This window comes from Oreochromis niloticus, linkage group LG9 (genome assembly GCF_001858045.2).
Source record: "Oreochromis niloticus isolate F11D_XX linkage group LG9, O_niloticus_UMD_NMBU, whole genome shotgun sequence".
Lineage (NCBI taxonomy): Eukaryota > Metazoa > Chordata > Actinopteri > Cichliformes > Cichlidae > Oreochromis > Oreochromis niloticus.
In genome coordinates, this window is record NC_031974.2 from 9,572,772 (window position 1) to 9,591,358 (window position 18,587).

The 18,587-nt window shown below is 41.3% G+C and overlaps 1 protein-coding gene across 1 annotated transcript in view; it reads left to right on the forward strand.

Annotated features, from left to right (window-relative positions):
- drosha (drosha ribonuclease III) overlaps positions 1-18,587 on the forward strand; it is a 129,769-nt gene that overhangs the window by 44,297 nt on the left and 66,885 nt on the right. The window contains 4 exon segments of the mRNA XM_019362997.2: positions 11,056-11,194; positions 11,291-11,351; positions 11,642-11,701; positions 17,144-17,243. Of these exon segments, the coding sequence (XP_019218542.1) occupies positions 11,056-11,194; positions 11,291-11,351; positions 11,642-11,701; positions 17,144-17,243 (360 nt within the window).

An 18,587-nucleotide genomic window follows, 5' to 3' on the forward strand; every position in this document is an offset into this window, starting at 1 on the left:
CTTGTTCTATCTATGTAGAGTAATGAGCTGTACTCCTGTTAAAGGAATGGGAATTTATTTCCCTTTTTTCATAAGAGATGAAAGCGGCTTATCATCTGAGAAGAGCTGGGTGCAATCGATGCTTGATTTCAGCTCATTCTCTATAATGTTTAATGAACGCTTATCTGTAAATCCAAATCGTAAGGAGAATAAATGTTGCTGATGTACATTCACCATAGTAAACTCGGTCGGCGAAGCCATGAAACATCTTTTGATTCTCTGTGCAGCAACATACCTACTTATGCAGTAGAGAAAGGCAATGTGATCCTGGCATGAGGCAACTGACAAAAACCCAGCCTCAGAGCGGGAGCCTCTGCACTCTGCACTTCCCCCCGCCCGACTGCAGTGGAGCCTGGGCCCTTTGAAGCTCCTCTTCTGAGAGCCTCCCCGTTAAACATTTAACATTTAAAAGTTAGGAGGGCGGGCAGGGTTGGAGAGACATGTGTTCATGGTCGCCACATGCTCCCGCATCCCCACATCCAACAGACCCTCGTAATCCCACCCCACCCCCCTGTTGCTTCATCCTCGTTCCTCGCTTTTGACCCATGCTGACAGAATGAGAGGCATCACAGAGCATCTCAATAATTTAACTGTACAAGTCCACAGCCCTGGCTCTGATATTGCATGCTTTTGTTTGTGTGCCCCTGTGAATACGACCGTGACTCTGTGTACTGGGGTATTTTATTTGTTTTGTTATTCATGGCGACGCATTTCCATCCATGTGATTGAGGTGTCCATTTGATTCAGTTGGGGAATACCGTTTCACATGCTTTGAATGTTTTCTTTTGTTTCAGGTTGAATACCTGAGTTTTTCATTTTATAAAATAAAATATTGCTAGTGCTATGTACTGTATGCTGGATATTAGAATGATACACTATTTATTTATTGTCAGGACTTTTGTGGTTGCGGTACACGTGAACTACAATATGGAACTAACTGTTAACAGCAGCTAAAATGTAGCGTGAATTGGACCCATGTATCCAAGACCTTTCCGAATTCTGACAACCCAATATATGTTGGGTGTTTGGAACCAGATGTTTTTTAATATTGGAATTAAAAGGGTTGATTGCTGTTATCGGCTAAGGCTTGAGAATAGGTGTAGTCAGTTTGAGATCACCTATTTGTTTGTGAAGAACTGTTTTGAAGGTAAAAATTTAGCATTTTTGCTGCCACAAGTTATTTTTATTTTTATTTTTTGGAGCCCAATGTGTGATCATTTTAGAAAGTCCAGAGTGCTTACGTTTTCAGCTAACTAGCTAGCAGATTTGGTTAGCTCAGTGCAATCACAGTTATAAAATACATACTAGAATTTCACTCACGCTTAGGTTTTCAGTCATCCAAGACATTGTAGTCTTGAGTGCTTAAAAAAAAGCAGCTGGACTTCTATCAGTTTGTAAACATGTTTCACCTCTCATCCAAGACGTCTTCATTTCAAATTCGTGAAAAGGTACAGGTATTTAATCCCTACTGGGGGCTGGCCCATTTGAAGGTAATCCTGACGGTCATTGACCCACAATTAATCACGCGAGTCATCACAGTCAAAAGTCAAGGTGTGAAATAAAGGAATGGGAAAGTGTGAAACCTCTGTAAGATATTGCGCCAACCCATCGCTGTGAGAGCTATTCAGGTCACATGATTGTGGGTTTCCCGAAAAAGAATCTCAAGACTGCATAAACATTTTTAGGTTTTTCAGAAACCTTAACAAATCCATTTTTGGGTTTATTTTATTTTTATTTTGTTTTACAGAATTAATTTAAAGAAACTTTTTAGACAGACTATACCAAAGTTTGGCAAACTAAACTTTTACTCAGACAATCCATATATATATATGTATATGTTCCAAAAGGCACCAGAACTGACTGTCTTCTTTTTTTGCATATCATTTAAGCACGTCTTAGTGGCCATGCCACTAACTCAAAGGTTTGACACGAGCCAAACGTAGGAGCTATTAAAAAGTGAATAAATGACATTTAAAAACAAAAAAACAATCTATATGTATACATATATAAATATTTAACCAACAGGCTAGTAAAATACTAGATTTTCACTCAGCAGAACCAAAGCAGATACTACTGAAATGCTTTGTATCAAATAGCAAACCATAAAATTAGTCAAATAACTTTAAAAATGCTTGGAAATGGATCAAAATCACCCACACATGGAAGAGGTCCAGTTTAATTACTCAGAGTAGTGGACGAGGCCTAAGAGATAAATCTTTCAGCTCCATTTGTCAAGACACCTGTCAATCAACGTGACCACACCCTTAACTCAGTTATCTAGGTCAATGGGTTATTTAAAATACATCCCACTCAGACTTGTTATGTAAGAAAGTATCTCTTTTGTTTTGTCCTGGGTTTTAAAAAACTGGCTGTAAACATGTTTATTTCTGTGAAGCTGGGTACGTTGGGACACCGTGAGTCGATTGCGATTGACTCACTTTGAGGGAAAAACTGTAGCCAGTTGGCTTCATTTTTCAGCCGCTTAATCTGAACCAGTACCTAAAGCTCTAGTTTTATATTTCTAGTTTATTGTCTGATTTGACTGATTGATACAACTACCACAACACGAGACAGATACATCGTACGAATGGTTCATCTTGAAGACTACTGCGCCTGCCTGATGTTTACATTCTTCGATTCACTGTGATGGAGAGCACGGCTTGTAGTGCAAAGGTGGTTTGCAATGGATAGTTTGCATTATGTATTAGTGAAGAGACTGAAAGAACTGTTAAATCTTAAACTTGCCTAATATTGTCCACTCTCCTCTCATAAAGTTGTCTGAGAAAATACAAGGAGCCCAAGTGGATCTCTTACAGTTCTTGCAGTCTCCATGTGGTGTGCCCCGCTGTGGTTCATCAGAGCTGCTTGTTGGAAGGCTCGCTCTGGAAACCTCCTCCTCCCACACATGCCCGGGGTTAAATTGGAGAAGGGTTGTATCGAACCATTTCTGTACCTTTCTAACAATCTATCCGATATTCACTCCCACTCCATTCTGTGATTGGCCAGCTGTATGGAGGCGAGGAAGATGCCAGCGTTGGAGTTCTCACTCAGCAGGATGAAAACGGGGGTAACACCAATTACCAGATTGGAATTAATTGAATCAAACTTATTAGTTACTTAACAAACAGTTTTAAATACAACACCAATTGAAGGCTAAGTCCTCTAAGAGCCACGGGGTCTGTGGGAGCTTCCAAATCAAAGAAATCAATAAAACCTAAGCTGTTTCAACATGCATCTATGTCTTTGTAATCACGTGCAAAAATAATGAATCAAACATAACTGTTTGTTCAGGCCTGATCCTACTTTTTTAGAAATTAATGAGCTTCTACTTAGTGAGCGAACTTGTTCAGAGACAACATCTTTACACATTAAACCCTCGTGGCATGTTGGTAAAAGACTGTATCAGTATTGTGATGCAGTGCAGTTAGTCAAGTCTAATTTACAATGAGTCCAAAATGCTTCAGTCAAATTGTTGAGTGGGACAAAAATCACATGACTGGGCATCACAGAACCCAGTATACGGTGGCACTGTTTTTGTTTAAGGCCTCAAGTGGCTTTGCACCTCCATAAGTGATAGATATGCTGCATCCAAATTCTCCTTCATGATCCTTAAGGTCTGCATCTCTTTCTCTCCCACCACAACCGAAGCTTGTACAAAAAAGGGCGGCTTTGCTTTTTGCCGCCATTGCACCATAACTCCGAAATAACCTTCCAGGCGATCTCAGACGTGGATCAAGTGTGACTGTTTTTAAATGTTATTGAAGGCACACCTTTTCCAAGAAGCATTCAGCAGCCGCTGATGGGAAACACTGGATGGAGAATGGTTTGTTGTGATTGTGTGTAGGAGGAGGGAAAACTATGAAACGTGTGTTCCTCTCGCTTCTTGATATTTCCATAACAAATATGCCTATTTTATAATATTCATCTGTGCCTCCTAAAAGATTATTTCCACACAAGAGTTAACCTGTTCTCACCAATATTTCCATAAGAAATGAATGAAAGGCGATTCACTAAGTGTTTCATTATGTGAAGGACGTGATAACGAGAGCAGTTATATTCTCAAAGAAGTGAAATCCAAGCTGTCATCATGTGGCTAAACGGCCATCATTCAGAACAGATCTCCGGTATTCTCTTCTTTTGTTCTTCACAAATATCCAAAGCATACAACCAAAGCTGTTGCCTCTTTATGGCTGTCAAATCTTTAAAACGCCACAAACTGGATTATGTATTAAGTATTTCTGATGGACAGAATCTCTTTGCTCAAGCTTTGACTTGTGTCGTGAAGATCCATCAAGGTAATAGTAACTCTGTTTTATAGCCTCAACCCCTTTTATTCGCTGTTTTTTCTTTAACCTTTAAAGCCCGATTTTTATCCATGCACTATTTTAAATAAAGCTGTACAGAGTAATTACATCATTGTGTTTGCCAAGCAGGCAGATCGGCCCATCGGTTTTCCCCGCACGCGGGTGCACGAGCAGCACCCTTTCCAGTCAGGTCCTCGGCTCTCAGCTGAGCGATGATGTTTATTTCCGTTTAGCCAAAGGCGGTCGAGCAGCAGCCGAGGCAGCGATCGCTAAATCCGAATCACTCCAATACTTAACGCAGTCATTATCTTGACAGGAACAGTTGCAGACGTCAATCCTGTCCACAGAGTCACTGCTGTTGGTTGTTGTTCTTAGCAGTGAGGGATCTGCAGTGTTTACAGAGTTACTCGTGTATTTTGTTTCATACTTTTTTTCTTTAGCGGGCCCAGCACCGTAGTTCAGGCTGTGTAGTAGGCAGTCATTGACTTGTGTTTGACATCTCACAATGGGGGAGGTGAGATTGGATGTAGACGTGGTGGGTTGTTTTTAACTTATATTTTTATTTTTTTATCAAAGTGTCAACGCGGTGCTGAGAATCGCTTGATTTCTGTTTGTGTCATGTCAAATAACCGACTTTTTTTTTTTTTTTTTACCCACCTCCCTCAAAATGCTGTTACTCTTAACCAGAGAAGAAAAAAATAACAGATGCTGTTGAATTTGTCGTTTCTGTGTTCAGGGCTACAAAGCTGAAGGCCTCTTGAGCAACTATAAATATTGAAACCTCTCTGTTAACGTTTTACATATATATCTCATTGGAGCTTGAAATTGATTTGAAGTTGGCTGAAAGGAGACAAGCATTTTGAAAAGCAAGCCCAGGGGAAAGAGTAGTTGGAGTCTTTTTATTTTTTCTCTCTCTTCTTGTATTTTTTTTCTGGGCTGAGATTAACATTCTCCTAATGTAAGATTGATAAAGGCTTGACATATCCTACTGAGCCCTATCTTTTTCCTTTTTCTTCCCTCAGCGAGTTTGAGATGTTCAGCTGCGGCAGTCTTTCTAGGCACAGCGGTTTTTGTCCTTTTTTCAAACAAAGCTGAATGTCGACTAATGCGTTTCCTTCAGGGTTGCTTTACTTTAAATTCCCACTTTTGGCTCTCTTTACAGGTTTGAAAGTTTAAGTCATTAATTTTCATGCAAACAACTTTCTCTGTGAGAAAGAAGAAGAATCCTTTTTCCCTCTTAGCAGCTCACCTAAGTAGAGCTACCCTCTTTTTCCTTCATCCAGCATTATTAGGCTGCTTTTCTGGTGTTACAGTTGGTAATTAGTCAATTAGTCAGTCTAAGTCCAGGATGGTAAATGGAAATCAGACTCTGTGGAGATTTTACACCAGGCCTCGGGAGGTTTTGGTCATGTTGTTGATGTCTAAATGCTGTCAGTTTGGCTTTTGTTGCTCACTGTGCACTCCACTTGGCCTTTGTAAAAGCGTATTTGTGGTATTGCGTTGTTGTCTGCAAAGAACTTATAAATACTAAAGAGAGACTCCAGAATAAATGGAGTCCTGTGGAGCTCTAACCCAGAAATGTTGAACCATCTTCCTCAATTTTCATTATGTTTTTTAATAGAAACGGTCCAGACAAAAGATGTAGTTCAATGTTTTATTATTTTAAGAACTCTTGATTGCAGTACAATACTTTTTACAGCACCCCGGCCACTTTATGGTGTGCACCGTTTGGATTTCATGCATTTGTAGCCATCCAGTAGAGGCGATAGATGGCCAAAACCAGAGACAAATTCCTCTGGATTTTAGCTGTCATAAAAAATCTGCCAAATCAAGCATGTGGAGCTGTGGCGGCACCTTGTGAATAAGGAAGAAACCAAAAGTAGCTTTATTGAAATTGTTCATTTCATGTTGTATATAAATGAATTTTTTTGGGGGGGGAAAACAACAATTATTTATTTATTTTATTTAGAACTAACTTAATTCATTGTCTTCTAGATAAATGGGAGCCCTTTAAGATACAGTAGAATTTTATCCATTATTTCAATGAACTGGAAACATCATTCTACTTTAGTAGCAGCCTAAAACAGGAATGGCAAATGATCTCATCTATGACTTTGGTGTCTCTCTGTTTAAATCTGTGGTTACATAGATAGATGGATTGTAAGAGGCTAACCGAACAAAAGCAGAGGCTTGGACAAACCAAACAGTGTGTTGTCAGTGCGCCATGTCCAGGTTGAATGCTAAATTGTTGAAAACTTTGCTTAAGCAGGAACAACCAAAGAAGAGTTCACAAAGTGGAAAAGACACATAAGACAGTAAAAAGCAAAGAAGGACACAAGAAGCACTTACGAATGCCAAAGGACAGCTTTTGTTAGTGTTTGTACATTGTAGCTCTTGAATACTACTACGTCTTTCTTTCTCCTGAGCAGGCAGACTGTATGTAAAAACATTTTTACAACAGTTCTTAACAGTAGAAATTTGACAACTTTGGAGAACTTCTTACATGGACTGTTCCACAACGCAAGCCATATTATTTACCAGCTCAAATATAATGCTCCAAACTGCATACAGACGGTATAGTTCATTAACTTGAGATAACTGAGGTGAGGCCTAGCAGACAGTTGCTGGCTGCATCTGCCAAGGTCAGTCCATCTGGGAGTCAAATTGGCCATTTCCCTAACCTTTAAGTCCTCCTAAAATCCAAATGGATGAGTTAAAAAAACAACAAAAAACAAAACTTGACCCATTTGTGAAGTTTGTGAAACTGACTGGACTTCTTTAAGCTTTGTTAACGACTTCTCACCTACTTCATAAACCAGGGGTCGGCAACCTTTCTGATGAGTGTTCTGAAGACAGTTAAACTTGTGAGGTAGTGATGTCCAGCAGGTGAAAATGCAAGCTCCATGAACACGGACAGCTGTGGATTCCAGCTGCTTTCGTAGTTCTGCAAACTTTGACCCCCACAGAGTCGAGCTTTTCAGTTCAGTCAGCTGCATTTCGATGTCCTCTGTGTCCAGCCAGTTAATGCGAGGCAAATCCAGCTGCTCATTAACGCTTTCTGGTTTGATCAGAAAAGAAAACATTGGTCCATACACCTGAAAGTCCAGAAAACGCATTGTGAGTTCTGTCTCAAGTCTGATGTATCCATGTATTTCCGCGGTGCTGATGCTGCGCTGAGCGGACAGCTCCTGAAGCATTTGAAGTGTTGGAATGTGGAAATTTCAACATTGTTTGCATTTTAAAACTTCCAGCTACCAACGTCCCTCTGACCAGTAGGCTAAGTTATTTTTAACCAATTACAAGTTGAATCTGTTAGTTGGGGTTGTTAGCTAAGACACCGTCATTAAGAAGCAGCACAGCTAATGTGTCTATGTGAGCTAATTTGCGATGTGCACCGCTGGCCCGGCCATTTATCTTTTTTTTAATGCACCTTCTCAGATTAATTCACTGCGTGTCGTGCCATCAGTTAACCCTTTGCGTGCCAGCTGTGGCACGTGTGTTCAGGGTTGCCGACCTCTGTCATAAACCATGCAGCTGTTATGCCAGACAATATGATTAACAGAGATCCTTTTAAGTTGGACACATTAACTTGGGAGTCTTTTGGGATTGACTGACATTTGGAGGACACAAGAGGGCACTAGAGGAACTGCAGCTCTTGGCGGTTCTACACTCACCTGGAGGTTGCCAATTGTTTTTCCCGTATTCCTTTATTCTGCTCCCAAGTGACAGCTCAGATGTCAACATATATAGTCACTAATGCAAAATAGGAACAAATGCATTAACAATGCAAATAGCATCACTGAAAAAAAGTCTCATGACCTAAGCAGCCCAAATACTCGAGCAATGCATATATCAGGAACTTAAAGCCTCGTTGGTGTTGTCCTGCATATGACTACAACTGGAATATTTTAGAAAATTTAGGTGAATTAGACCGCTTGGAGAATTTGTGACTTTTATTTTAGTGTTTGGCGATGTGAAGAAGAGTCATCAAAAAACATTTGATGTACCGTTTGTGCGTGTTTTGTTTTGTTTTTTTAAAGAGATTTTAACTTTCTTAAATAATCAAGTTGGAATGAAATGAGAAGAAACGTGCAATTTGCTCATATTCATTTGAAAGCCGCCCAAGTATTCTGATCCAAAACTACTTTGCAGAATTGCTGTTTTTCTCTGTCTCACTTTGGTGACGAGCCAAAAGGTGACCTCACGCTTGTTGTCTTGGTAATATTACTGTGATCCATTTGCTGTATTTGGCAAATGGCCTTAGCTTTATTCACCATTTTGCCATCTGGGACACTGAATCAAAGATGCTTTCAGATGGAGTTGTTTGGAGCTCATGGTTTCCTCCATTTTGTTAAAGGACAGGATAATAGCCTGCAGCGGAGGATGAGGATTAAGTGAATGGCTCTGACCTGTTGCATCAACCATTATAATCACAATACTGAATAAAAGCAATGGTCCAACTATGGAGTTTTTTGCGTTGCAGTTTTTGAGTCTTTTAGAGTATATTTCCTTAATTCTTTCAGTCCTTATCTTCTATTTTTTTTTACCAATAGTTGATAAGCTATCTGTCAAAATATTTAATTAAAAACCAAATCCCTCCAACTTCATTGATGCTATTAGCAAGAAGTGGATGTTTGCCACTGGATGCAGATGAATACTGTAATCGGTGCACACTCACAACTCGAGTATGGTGCGCCTCTTGGGTAGTTCTTATTTTAGGTCTTTAATTGGCTGAAGAGGCCAATTCTGGAACCGTTAACGTTCTCGCAGTGTGGGCATTGATGTGAGGTGCTCGAATAGGGGACTCTCTCCTTTATTTGCTGGTGCTTGCCTCTGGCAGCTTGTCTGAGATCCTCTTCATGGAGTGTGGCTCCCTCATTTAAACTGTTTTTCCATGCGATTGCGTATTGAGCGCGGCCTTCCTAGTTAGAGCTGTTTATTTGGAAGTTTGATCTTGATTTTGGCCTTGATGTGTTTTTATGACCTGCTGGTGTCTGCTGGCCGGGATCTCATTTTGAGCAGAAAAAACAAACAACACCTCGTTCTCTATTATTTGATTGATTGAAACTATATGTACTTGAATGATTACTGCATATAAGTTGTAGCCACACAAGGGCTTGTGTTTAAACAGCCAGCATGGGTCAGTGCTTCAACGCTTTCCACTGTAGCGTTTGGCCTTTCAGAAATTACTACCTTAGTCGGCAGGAATGCAGACTCCATCTCATATATATAGGTGACCTTCCTGGTTGCAAAGAAAGCTGTTTTTACGCATGCACTGCAGCTTAAACTGTTCTAGACCAAACAGAACTCAAAAGATCAGACATTAAATGGCCTTTAACGAGCAGCTCCCTCGTGCAAAGTCAGTGATGCCTGATAGCGTGCATGTGAGGATTGCTTAGGTAACAGTCTGGTGACATATCACAGCCAGTGAATGGACATCACATGTTCTGTCTGCCTGCTCTATACAGTCAGAACCACTGCTTACATCAAACAAATATGTTTCAAATTGCTACTACCGTACTTAGACTTGCTATTTTAACACAGACAGCTGTAGACCCCCGGTCAGCAGTCATTCCTGTTATTCTCCTTTGAAGTCTGCCTGATGGGCGCAGCATAGTTGGTGTATTGTAATGTAAAGTCTCTGTGGACGAGTCTGCCAGTCACAAAAAAACGGCAGAGCCTCACGCTTGCTGTCTGATGATGAAATTTATGTCACTTGGACCCTAGCAGACTCAGAGACGAGGGAATTGTAAAGCGGCTATTATATTCTAGTTGTGGACACAGACAGCTGGAGACACCACGGATGAGTAGTCAGTCATGTTACTCTTTGTTAAAGTCTTTGATAAGTCAGACTAAAAGGTGCCTGCGTAGGTCCTGCGTTGTAGGCTGGCACCTCTGCAGATAAATCTGTGTGATCATTAAAAACCAGCAGGCTTGTCGATGCCCGCTCAGAGCCTTGCGATCGTTGTCTGGTGATGAAATTCATGTCACTTGCACCCAAGCACACTCACAGAAACTGTAACATGCTTCTAAGAGCATTCACGCTGTCGGGTACAACTTCATGAGGTGCTTTTACAAGTACTGCATGGATTACTTGTGACGGTCAAAATGCAGAGTGTGGAAAACTGCACGTTTCTCGACTTCACTGGTTGCAATTTTAGCTCTGAAATGGAGAGACTGCTCAACACTTGTATGTGTATTAAACAATGATCATCACCCTATGAGACCATTGAAATAGGTCTGGTCATCCTGCTGCAAGTATTCTCAAAATGTTAACGAAACATGTTGAGAACTTTTTCAAATCAGTTCAATTCAACAGACAATCACATGACACCATGTCGCCAACTAAGCACTTGGTATTAGTGGGAAAGAAAAACTCCCCTTTTACAGACAGAAACCTCTGGCAGACATTTCTCAGGGAGGGGCATTCATGTGTTGGGACCAGTTGGAGACGGTGGGAGACGGACAAATAATAAACACCCTGGAACTCTGCAGAACTGCACAAGGAACTAATAATATGCATAATTTTCCAATTTGAGACGCACTACAGGTATTTTTATTCAAAACTGAGGATCTTCTGACACAAACTACATAGAAGGATTTCAGAGAACATTCCAGTCAGATTTTCAAAGTGTGACAGCAACTTCCTGTGGTATAAAAAGTGTTCAAAATATCCCCGTTTGTTAATCAACAAACGTTTCCTCTCTTTCAGCTGGCCTTAACTCACCCCAGCCATCACCTCAACTTTGGCATGAATCCCGACCACGCCCGCAACTCGCTGTCCAACTGCGGCATCCGCCAGCCCAAATATGGCGACAGGAAGGTCCACCACATGTACATGAGGAAAAAAGGTCTTTATCTCAAATGTTTTCCTAAAAATGACCAGTCGTTTTTATCAGGCGACTCTAACCCTACCATTCCGGGGTTTTTTAATTTTTTTTTCCCAGGAATCAACACATTGATTAACATCATGTCTCGTCTGGGACAGGATGACCCCTCCCCTTCCAGGTAGGCTGCCTGCGGGCACATATCTGTTCATGCTATCACTGACCACAGGAGCAATCAAAGGGACGATTCTTGTGATTAATATACCCGGCAGGCCTGCTGACAAGAAAATTAACTTTAACTGTGAAAGCAAGGGATTTAGCAGGTGAGCAGGTGTGTGTGTGCGCGTGTGGGTGTGTGTGTGTGTGTGAGAGAGAGAGTGTGCGTGCATGTGTGAGAAGCCCATCTCTCCTGCTACCTCTTCTAATGTCCTAACATCTCCGCCTTTCCTTCCGTCTCCTCCCCATGTCTAGGATCAATCACAACGAGAGACTGGAGTTCCTCGGTGATGCTGTTGTCGAGTTCCTCACCAGGTGAGAAAGCGCTCGCGAGCCTCTGATAGACACCCGCGCTAATTGAAGCCGACGAGAACACTATCGGCCTTTGTCTCTTTTTTCCTTTCTCACCTTCTCACTCCATTTCTCCCTCTTTCTCGTTGTCTACATCTATCCTCGTCTGTCACAGCCACGCTCTTCTCCATACTTTCAACTCATTCAAGACAGTGATTTACTGGTAATTGGAACTGGGATGTAAACCCCACCCCTCCCACCACCTCCTCCTCCTCTTTACCTCTCACGCCGCCCTCAACCTATTTTAACAGGCTGAAATTCTCCATGACAACTTGCAATTAGCTGTCTGGAATTGCTGTCTGGAATGCTGACTGTGTTATTGACTGCCAGGTGAGTGCGGGCGCTGCTGTCCGGCACTTACCTAAGCACAGCACACACTGCTCATTATATATATAGCTACTACTAATCTCATACATTACTTAGCGAGATAGCCCACCTACCTCCTCACTGTTCCACCACTTCCTCCTCCTCTGGGCAGAAACATGTGAGAAAAGTGCAGAGATTATCAGTAGCTGTAGTTTTTGGACACTGGCACTTTTTTGTGTGTGTGTTTTGGCAATTTGCCTCTCCACACCGCCACAGTGTTTGAAATCAAACAATCAAGATGTGATTGAAGTGCAGACTTTAAGCTTTGATTCAAGGGGTTCATTAACAGTTTAGGAAGTAAACCCATCTTTATATATAGTTCTCTGCTTTCAGTTATTGGACATGACTAAAAAAACATTCCTTTGTTATTTCAAGACAGATTAAACAGATTAAAGTTCTGGGGTTGATTCCAGGTGTGGTCCAGATTGGGCGTCAGAGCAGAGCGAGGAAGGGAGGACATCATTATGGTGGGTGGGCGGGCTGTCGGAGAGGTAATAAAAACTTGAGGAGCGACCAAATCAACAATGCGGTCTGAAATGTGGAATGAAACACAGCTTTGAGAAAATTCTCAAGGAGGCAGGCGTATTTGTGTCAAGGTCTACAATCAAGAGATGCCTTCATGCATAGAAATACAAAGGGTTTACAGCATGGCATGAACCACTGGCTACACTCAAGAAACAAGAGCCTGTACTGTTCTGAAAAAGCTGTTTGGACAGAGGAGACTAAAATTAACTTGTACCGGAGTGAGGAGGATGATCTGAGGCCTATCACAGTTTTATGGCATGGGCATGCAGGGGTGCGAGTGGAACTAGGGCTAGTGGGATAAATGATGACCCAGAGTGCACTTATCATTATATTACTAATAGTATAAATTATGTCAACTTACCTAATTACTATTGAATCTCTGAAAATTGGGAACTATGTATAAAAAAAAAAAGGCTATACCGTATTTTTCGGACCATAAGGCACATTAAGTGAAACAAAACAATCAGATAAGTCAAACTTTACTCAACTCATTCTTCTTGGTTCATCCACTTCCGTACCATTAATTCATTAATGTTGAATTCTCTCGCAGCTGCTCTATTCCCATGTTGTTGCAGTATATTAATGACTAACCTGGTATTGTGGATGGATTATCTCAGTTGTTCTCCCGACTGAAGTTTAGTCCGTTTACAGCATCCTGCCATGCGATTGCATTTGTCCATGACCATCGGGAACCCTCATGTTAACTTTTATCGAGTGGAAAAAAGTTAGCGTTCATCCTCCAGCTTTACTGTGTTTATGTTATGCTAACATAGCTGTGTCGCTAGTGATCACGTAGCACATCATTATATACCAGCTAGCCCAACTTCAGTAACTCTACAAACGTCACTGCTGTTTAGTTTTCTGTCTTCATTTATGTTGGAAGTGACAGCAGAGCTGTACGTTTTATTTTTTTCAGAAATCTCTCAGTCAGAACGTGCTATACCATATTTAGGTAACTAGCGAAACTAGCGGGCTAACTTCCTGCTATCTTCTAACTCTGTTAAATCTAATAAATTCTGTTGTCATGGATGCCTGGACGTTAAACTTAATTGTTACACCTGGTAAAGCAGCAACGCTGATCATTTTATTAAAGATGAAAGAATTTAGACAGTTTTTATCTCTCAGTGATGCCTCAGTGTTCGTTTGACTTTGGGACCTGAAGCGGACGGAGTTTTGGACCCAGATTACTCCGCGAGGCTCCTGACTACGGTAGCCGTAATGCTCCGACAATCCATTAAGGGGTGCGGCTTCGTAGCTTACTAAAATCGTACTAAAACATTTTTGACAGATTTTTGAGAACCATGTACAACATAAAATCAGTTTGAGGTCAGTAAGCACAACCAGAATTCATACATAAGGTGCACCAGATTATAAGGCGCACTGTCGATTTTTGAGAAAATTGAAGGATTTTAAGTGCGCCTTATAGTGCGGAAAATACGGTAATTCATAAACAGTTAATGAGGTACTTTTGTAAAATCCCTTAAATGACAGGCCGAAAGTCTTTACTTCAATCACATTTCAATCATTTGATTTAAAATCCATCGCAGTGAAGTCCGGATACCTGTGCCACTAACTGTACTTTCCCACTGTTCCACCACATCCTCCTCCGCCTCTGAGCGTAAATGCTGTAACATATAAGAAAAGGGCTTTTCTCTTTCTGCGAGGTGTAGCCTTCACACGCATACATGCACATGGAAAAGGGAGAATAGATTTTTATCAGATTTCCATTTGCCCACCAGCATAACTTCTCCTACCAGAATTTCATTTGTAAGCCTCAATGCTAACACTTCCATAACATCCAGGAACAGGATTAAACCTTAATAGGAGCTGACACTGGGTTACAAAGGATACCGCTTCAGCTCCTTATGCACCAGGAACTGTGTTACAAAGAAGGTGGTTAGCCTCTGTTTCTCTTGGTATCTCCGGGCATGTTTTGCCACTTTCTCTCCTTCTCACCCCCCTCCTCTTCTTCTGCCTTCCTTCTTTGATTGTTAGCGTCTGACGAGACATGCTTGGCCTACGCTCTGGCCCTCTGAATTATTTATCAGCCTCTTGTCCAGTTAAATGGGTACAGCAGATCCGGCCAACTGCCTCGTGCACCTCCAGCATGCACTGCCCTTGGAGGCTATCTGCGTCTCTGCTGTCCAGCCAACAGAATATTTTGCACATTTGAATAGCTCCAAACGCTGGGTGGGAGTTAGTGTTGAGTAGAGGGGAGCATCGAGATTATTTTTTTACAAGGGTCAGCAGATGATGTAAAGAAAATAAGGCCACGTGCAATATTTGTAAGTAAATATTTCATCAGAAGGACTTTTTTAAGTCCAGGTGTTTAAATTAGTAAGAATTATTAAAGATAAATGCTTGGAAAGTCATGTTTGGAGTTGTGTTAAGAAAAACCGAGGCACGGGTGGACGCATTGATTTGGTTTCTTTATTTTTGGCCCAGAAAGTACAGCAGAACACGTAAAGAAAAGCACACGAGGAACAGACTGCAGATGAGCTTCACAGTTGGTGTCTGGAAAGTGCCACAGTTGGTGGAGGCTATTAATAAGCAGAGATATAAATACAGCGTGTTTTGCTACCTGAAAATTGCTGTGGAGTCCACTCAGTCGGGTTGTGTGACTGACACTTTGGCTAGCAAACCAAGAGTCTCTGGTCTCATTATTTTCCATTACACTAAGTGGGTTTTATTAATTCCAAGTGTTTTGTTTCCACACTAAGATCACAATACCCTGACAAATGGACCTCTCGTGAATTTGGAAAAACAGAACGCCACCTGCTTTCCTCTCTTTGCATTGATTAGAAATGACTGAATTAAATTGCCTGTTTTAATTCAAATGAAATCAAATGACACGCCGCAGTTAGGGAGACGCCGGACTGTAATGAAAATGGAACCTGCTAGCGCGGAACCCAGCTGTGGAACCACTCAAGCGTCCGCCGCCATTTTCTGGGTTCCAGCGCAGACCTGGAAAGGCTGGATATCTCGGGAAAATTAATTAGTTGGTCTTGAAGAGTTTTTGAAAATGCAGGATGAGGCAGCGTGAAATGACATTAAACTTTTTGGACAGACCAGGGCTGTCAGAATCTCTTTAGTTCGTGGGCCAAGAACAGGCCAATTTGATCTCAAGTCCTATATAACAAGCTAAAAAAATCCACTACTTTAGTCTGAAAAAGTATAAGTACATCCCGAAAATGTCACATTTATCAAACCCTTCGTTTACAAAATAATGGATGAACTTCCTGAGATATTTTATGGAGGGAAAAAAGGCAATTCAGTCAGCCTGCTGTCATCAGTCAAAGAAATGTGTTGGCACAGCTCCTTCACTTAACCACTTCACTTTGGGGTGGTGTGTCAAGCCATGCATATTTCTTTGTCAGTAACAAATATGCAAAACTGGTGATGATTCAGACGTCTGGCTCAGAAAAGAATCGGCAAGAAAGAAAAGGAAGAAAATCCAAAAACGTGACATTTAAAGGGAATTAGACATACCAGACTATACCAGTTTGGCCAGTAGAAAATATAGGTTGTTGTATTTTGTCATTATATTATCGTTTATTCCACTTTTCCTCACCAAACCATCATTCTAATGTAGACCTAATGAAATAACTAACAAACACTAGCCCACTACAAGCTGTAAATGTCATGTCATTTGCCAACAGGCAGTTATTTCTGTGTCCACCCTTATATGTACCTTTCCATGTTCACGAAATGAATATTTTCCACTTTGAGATAGGAGGGGTTGATGGTGGAGTCATTTCACTGCTCACACCAGTTCGAGTCATACGCAGATTTTCACACATCATTTGTCTCATTTTTAAATATTCATTCAACATATGGTGCTCGGTTGAGCTCAGGCATTAACAATGACTTGGTGAGGTTTAGGAGTTAGAAACCTCTGAGTTAGGTTGAGGAAAAGATCACAGTTTAGTCTTTCCATGTCCTTTAAAGTTTTTTCTTTTCTTTATCGTTATAAATAAAAGAAATAAAAAATAATTCCTGCTGAAGCATATCACAAATATTATAAATTTGTGCTCTCGCTGACAGAAAAAATTGGCAATTGGTGTCAGTGGGAAAAAAATAGATTGCTCTTTTGTGACTATTTCACATTTTCTATGAGACTAGACTGAATAATAGAGCCAGCGAACACCGGTATTTGGCCCATGTAGCAGTGAATCCTTAAAACACACTACGTTAACGCGGTTTTCTGGTATTTTTAGCGACACGCAACTCAAACTAGAGTCCAAAACGATGCCCAGTTTTCACATTTGCAAAGCCATCTTTGGTGGGCTGCTTTTGGCATGTAGATTGTATGTTTGTCATCCTTATTTTGGACAGTTATTGGCTTATTTTTCTTCATCGCAGATTCTCGTGTCTGTTGGGCTGAGCAATAACTTTCAGTCAATTATACTGGTCATATTTTTCTATCCTTCAACATGTTCGGATGAATAATTCTGATTTGAAATGTCATAAAAAGGCTAACTTGAGCTGTTTTGTGTTTGATTTCTCTCTCCACAGTGTTCACCTGTACTACCTTTTTCCCAGTTTAGAGGAGGGTGGCCTGGCCACCTACAGAACGGCCATCGTACAGAACCAGCATTTGGCCATGCTAGCCAAGGTAAACCTCCCCCACCTCCTCCAACTCATTACCTTCCTCTGCAGGTCAAAGTGGTGTAAGGTGTCAGATCTGGCAGGAGAACATGTTGGAGACAGTCTTATTGTTTTCTGTCTTGCTGTTATGACTTTGCTCCTTTCTAAGCAGGCACTGGGGAAAAGAGTAATTTTGTCTCGCTGCCATTACTACCCCGTTTTTGCCCCCTCAGGTTTGTAATTGGAGTTAAAAGGTTGTTGTTTTGGAGGACTAGACGAGTGCGGCTGGGGTCCCTATGGGCCCCTAGAGGTCTTCCTGAAACACTCTCCAGTTCCTGTTATCGCTAGGCCCCCTTGCTTCCCTCCTTCTCTCTCTTGCTGGCAGCGTCGTAGAGCCAAGCTGTACTCACTGGCACGTTTGTAAAGAACACAACAATAATCGTCCCGTGATGTGGAGAAAGCAATTAAAAACTTCAATCTTTCATGTTGCTCCCTGCTGAATACAAAGATGCAGCCGCCCGAATCTGCATTAGTGCTGTGTAGCAGTTTGGCTTGTTTCAATTTGCCGCTCGCGGTAAAGTGAGTGTGATACAGTGTTCGACGTTGCCAAGTTGTTTACCAGGCTCCTCTAAAGCCGTCTGCTCAAGAACACTCGCAATCATCTTTCAAAAAATATCTTGAGCGAGCAACGCACAATCCGCCACTTCACTTGGAAGGCTTAAAAGTCAGAACGGGTTCCCTCTGAGTTGGAGTATTTATGAATTGTGATTTAATTTGTGTGTGCAATCACCGGGGGTGGGATACCACCAACAGTTATCAGCCATAATTAAATAGCACCCTGACTGTTTTTTGTTGTCTGTAGTGCGCTGCCAGTAGAGTCAAGTTGGGCTACTTTCGACTTGGCTCATAGAAATAGTTTGCAGAAAGTTTGCCTGACCCACAGTCTCACACATCACAGCACTGATTTGCAACCTATGCAGATTATTATCTGCGATGTGCTTTGTTGTTAGACCGAAAAACTCACTTTTGATGTTTATTAGTATTGTTTGAAATTTTGCAACTTTACGGGCCTGCATCAGTGATGCAAGCATGGATCGCTTTAATCAACCAAACCCTTAACTACGATTTTAACAGTAACTGCATTTAGTTAGAAATTACTGCACACAGTCACCCGTTAGTGAAGCTCTGAGTTTTTGCTTTTAGCGTTTTTATTACCAACCAAAAAAAACAGATGTGATCATTTAAGAAAACACAACAGAGTGCTGGCATTATCAGCTAAATGCTAGCAAACTTGGTTATCAAGCTGCAAACAGACTGTACCGGGTCTGTCACATACGCAGAGATATCTGCTAATTAGTACCAGGTGAAATAC